The sequence below is a fragment of the Babylonia areolata genome, chromosome 15 (assembly GCF_041734735.1).
Source record: "Babylonia areolata isolate BAREFJ2019XMU chromosome 15, ASM4173473v1, whole genome shotgun sequence".
NCBI lineage: Eukaryota > Metazoa > Mollusca > Gastropoda > Neogastropoda > Buccinidae > Babylonia > Babylonia areolata.
Window position 1 is genome coordinate 1,362,648 of NC_134890.1, and position 5,000 is coordinate 1,367,647.

Here is a 5,000-nt window from a genome sequence, read left to right on the forward strand (position 1 = left end):
ATGGACTTCTTAAAAGAAGTGAACATTTTAAACCAGATTTGAAGGTTTTAAACTATGGAAGTTTTTTTTAAACTTTGGAGTGGAAAGTTTGAAGTGGTGACTCGTTTTAATTGTTTTTGTTTTTTTTTATCCTTGTAGTAGTTATTAACGCGGCGATAGCCTTGAGATGGCCTTAGTGGTCGGCGAGGCTCTAAGCACCATAATTTCATTTCATTTCATTTGTTGTCAGGGTCGGACACGGAGGAGGGGCCAGAGACCGGGGCAGAGTCCAGGGCGGTCATTCCACAGAACCAGGCAAGCCCCAAAGAGTCGGCCTCGCATGAGTTGGTTAGCTAGATCTTGTCCTGTCCTGTCCTGTCCTGCCCCCCCCACCCCCCTCCCTTTCTGCTCCTCCATGCCTGCCTGCCCGCCTGCCTTGCACCTGCTGTGCACCTGCTGAAATGTGCACCTGCTGTGGTGGTGTGCACCTGCTGTGATGTGCACCTGCTGTGGTGTGCACCTGCTGTGGTGATGTGCACCTGCTGTGGTGTGCACCTGCTGTGGTGTGCACCTGCTGTGGTGTGCACCTGCTGTAATGTGCACCTGCTGTGGTGTGCATCTGCTGTGGTGTGCACCTGCTGTGGTAATGTGCACCTGTTGTGGTGTGCATCTGCTGTGGTGTGCACCTGCTGTGATGTGCACCTGTTGTGGTGATGTGCACCTGTTGTGGTGTGCACCTGCTGTGGTGTGCATCTGCTGTGGTGTGCACCTGCTGTGGTGTGCATCTGCTGTGGTGTGCACCTGCTGTGGTGATGTGCACCTGTTGTGGTGTGCACCTGCTGTGGTGTGCATCTGCTGTGGTGTGCATCTGCTGTGGTGTGCATCTGCTGTGGTAATGTGCACCTGCTGTGGTAATGTGCACCTGCTGTGGTAATGTGCACCTGTTGTGGTGTGCACCTGCTGTGGTGTGCACCTGTTGTGGTAATGTGCACCTGCTGTGGTAATGTGCATCTGATGTAATGTGCACCTGCTGTGGTAATGTGCACCTGCTGTGGTGTGCACCTGCTGTGGTGTGCACCTGCTGTGGTAATGTGCACCTGCTGTGGTAATGTGCACCTGCTGTGATGTGCACCTGCTGTGGTGTGCACCTGCTGTGGTGTGCACCTGCTGTGGTAATGTGCACCTGCTGTGGTAATGTGCACCTGCTGTGGTAATGTGCACCTGCTATGGTAATGTGCACCTGCAGTGGTAATGTGCACCTGCTGTGGTAATGTGCACCTGCAGTGGTAATGTGCACCTGCTGTGGTGTTCACCTGCAGTGGTAATGTGCACCTGCAGTCATGTGCAATGAAGTGGTGGTCAAGAGGTGATATGTCCGCCCAGGAAGCGAGAACATCTCATCACACAGGATCAGATCCCACACTCACTCTCCCCCACACTCACTCTCCCCCCCCCCCCCCCCCCCCCCCGCCGCTAGAGTGGTGATCTGGATGCTAGTCATTTGGGATGAGACGATAAACTGAAGTCCTTTGTGTAATGTGCGCATGTAAAAGAACTTTGGGCAACAAAAGGGTTGTCCCTGGAAACGTTCTGTTAGAAAAATCCACTCTGGAAAACAAAGACCCCCACCTGCTGGCAGACAAAGAAACGGGTGGGGTGGCAGGGTGGTGGTGTGGTCTCCCCCTGGGGAGAGCGGCCCCGCACGGCACAGAGTCCTGACACAAAGTGTGATACATCACAGCGCAACACAATGCCACACAGCACGGCTCAACACAGTGCAACGCCTGCTACGATGATGATAAGCGCATACCACCCTCAAAACAATCCTGTGTTTTCCACCCCCTCTTGCTCCTTATACTCAACACCCCCCACCCCCTCTTGCTCCTTATACTCCTTCCAACATCCCCCCACCCCCACCCCCTCTCCTTCCATAAAGATTCCACCAACCCACCCACCCACACCCCAAACCCTCCCTCCCCCATTTGTTCCAACTTCTGTCTCTGTCATTCATTTCTAAAAAAAAAAGAAGATGATTTCCTTTATCAATCATTCCGTTTTCATGTTATCCATAGATATATCAGACGTGGTTTTCCTTTTTATTACATTTTCAATTCAACCGGCCAGGTACATTAGTCTGGTTAATCTTTGTCACCCCTGTTTCAATTCAACCAGGTACATTAATCTGGTTAATCTTTGTCATTCCTGTTTCAATTCAACCAGGTACATTAGTCTGGTTAATCTTTGTCACCCCTGTTTCAGTTCAACCAGGTACATTAGTCTGGTTAATCTTTGTCACCCCTGTTTCAATTCAACCAGGTACATTAGTCTGGTTAATCTTTGTCACCCCTGTTTCAATTCAACCAGGTACATTAGTCTGGTTAATCTTTTTCACCCCGGTTTCAATTCAACCAGGTACATTAGTCTGGTTAATCTTTGTCACCCCTGTTTCAATTCAACCAGGTACATTAGTCTGGTTAATCTTTTTCCCCCCTGTTTCAATTCAACCAGGTACATTAGTCTGGTTAATCTTTTTCATTCCTGTTTCAATTCAACCAGGTACATTAGTCTGGTTAATCTTTTTCATTCCTGTTTCACTTCAACCAGGTACATTAGTCTGGTTAATCTTTTTCACCCCTGTTTCAATTCAACCAGGTACATTAGTCTGGTTAATCTTTGCCATTCCTGTTTCAATTCAACCAGGTACATTAGTCTGGTTAATCTTTGTCACCCCTGTTTCAATTCAACCAGGTACATTAGTCTGGTTAATCTTTGCCATTCCTGTTTCAATTCAACCAGGTACATTAGTCTGGTTAATCTTTTTCATTCCTGTTTCAGTTCAACCAGGTACATTAGTCTGGTTAATCTTTTTCATTCCTGTTTCAATTCAACCAGGTACATTAGTCTGGTTAATCTTTGTCACCCCTGTTTCAATTCAACCAGGTACATTAGTCTGGTTAATCTTTTTCACCCCTGTTTCAATTCAACCAGGTACATTAATCTGGTTAATCTTTTTCATTCCTGTTTCAGTTCAACCAGGTACATTAGTCTGGTTAATCTTTTTCACCCCTGTTTCAATTCAACCAGGTACATTAGTCTGGTTAATCTTTTTCACCCCTGTTTCAATTCAACCAGGTACATGAGTCTGGTTAATCTTTGTCATTCCTGTTTCAGTTCAACCAGGTACATTAGTCTGGTTAATCTTTTTCACCCCTGTTTCAATTCAACCAGGTGCATTAGTCTGGTTAATCTTTTTCACCCCTGTTTCAATTCAACCAGGTGCATTAGTCTGGTTAATCTTTTTCACCCCTGTTTCAATTCAACCAGGTACATTAGTCTGGTTAATCTTTTTCATTCCTGTTTCAATTCAACCAGGTACATTAGTCTGGTTAATCTTTTTCACCCCTGTTTCAATTCAACCAGGTACATTAGTCTGGTTAATCTTTTTCACCCCTGTTTCAATTCAACCAGGTACATTAGTCTGGTTAATCTTTTTCACCCCTGTTTCAATTCAACCAGGTGCATTAGTCTGGTTAATCTTTTTCACCCCTGTTTTGATTCAACCAGGTACATTAGTCTGGTTAATCTTTTTCACCCCTGTTTCAATTCAACCAGGTACATTAGTCTGGTTAATCTTTTTCACCCCTGTTTCAATTCAACCAGGTACATTAGTCTGGTTAATCTTTGTCATTCCTGTTTCAATTCAACCAGGTACATTAGTCTGGTTAATCTTTTTCACCCCTGTTTCAATTCAACCAGGTACATTAGTCTGGTTAATCTTTTTCACCCCTGTTTCAATTCAACCAGGTACATTAGTCTGGTTAATCTTTGTCATTCCTGTTTCAATTCAACCAGGTACATTAGTCTGGTTAATCTTTGTCACCCCTGTTTCAATTCAACCAGGTACATTAGTCTGGTTAATCTTTTTCATTCCTGTTTCAATTCAACCAGGTACATTAGTCTGGTTAATCTTTTTCATTCCTGTTTCGATTCAACCAGGTACATTAGTCTGGTTAATCTTTGTCACCCCTGTTTCAATTCAACCAGGTACATTAGTCTGGTTAATCTTTTTCATTCCTGTTTCAATTCAACCAGGTACATTAGTCTGGTTAATCTTTGTCATTCCTGTTTCAATTCAACCAGGTACATTAGTCTGGTTAATCTTTTTCACCCCTGTTTCAATTCAACCAGGTACATTAGTCTGGTTAATCTTTGTCATTCCTGTTTCAATTCAACCAGGTACATTAGTCTGGTTAATCTTTGTCATTCCTGTTTCAATTCAACCAGGTACATTAGTCTGGTTAATCTTTGTCATTCCTGTTTCAGTTCAACCAGGTACATTAGTCTGGTTAATCTTTTTCATTCCTGTTTCAGTTCAACCAGGTACATTAGTCTGGTTAATCTTTGTCATTCCTGTTTCAATTCAACCAGGTACATTAGTCTGGTTAATCTTTTTCACCCCTGTTTCAATTCAACCAGGTACATTAGTCTGGTTAATCTTTGTCATTCCTGTTTCAATTCAACCAGGTACATTAGTCTGGTTAATCTTTGTCATTCCTGTTTCAATTCAACCAGGTACATTAGTCTGGTTAATCATTTTCACCCCTGTTTCAGTTCAACCAGGTACATTAGTCTGGTTAATCTTTTTCACCCCTGTTTCGATTCAACCAGGTACATTAGTCTGGTTAATCTTTTTCATTCCTGTTTCAGTTCAACCAGGTACATTAGTCTGGTTAATCTTTTTCACCCCTGTTTCAATTCAACCAGGTACATTAGTCTGGTTAATCTTTTTCACCCCTGTTTCAATTCAACCAGGTACATTAGTCTGGTTAATCTTTGTCATTCCTGTTTCAATTCAACCAGGTACATTAGTCTGGTTAATCTTTGTCATTCCTGTTTCAGTTCAACCAGGTACATTAGTCCGGTTAATCTTTCCCCCCCCTGTTTCAATTCAACCAGGTACATTAGTCTGGTTAATCTTTTTCCCCCCTGTTTCAATTCAACCAGGTACATTAGTCTGGTTA

General features: G+C 43.7%; 1 protein-coding gene across 6 annotated transcripts in view; it reads left to right on the plus strand.

Moving 5' to 3' along the window:
- LOC143290357 (stAR-related lipid transfer protein 3-like) overlaps nt 1-5,000 on the plus strand; it is a 70,303-nt gene that overhangs the window by 56,560 nt on the left and 8,743 nt on the right. For 5 of the 6 annotated variants that reach the window (XM_076599723.1, XM_076599721.1, XM_076599724.1 and 2 more), the window contains one exon: nt 230-327. In XM_076599723.1, coding sequence (XP_076455838.1) covers nt 230-327 — 98 coding nt within the window. The remainder of the gene's footprint in view (nt 1-229; nt 328-5,000) is intronic. The other variant, XM_076599722.1, reaches the window with a different exon arrangement.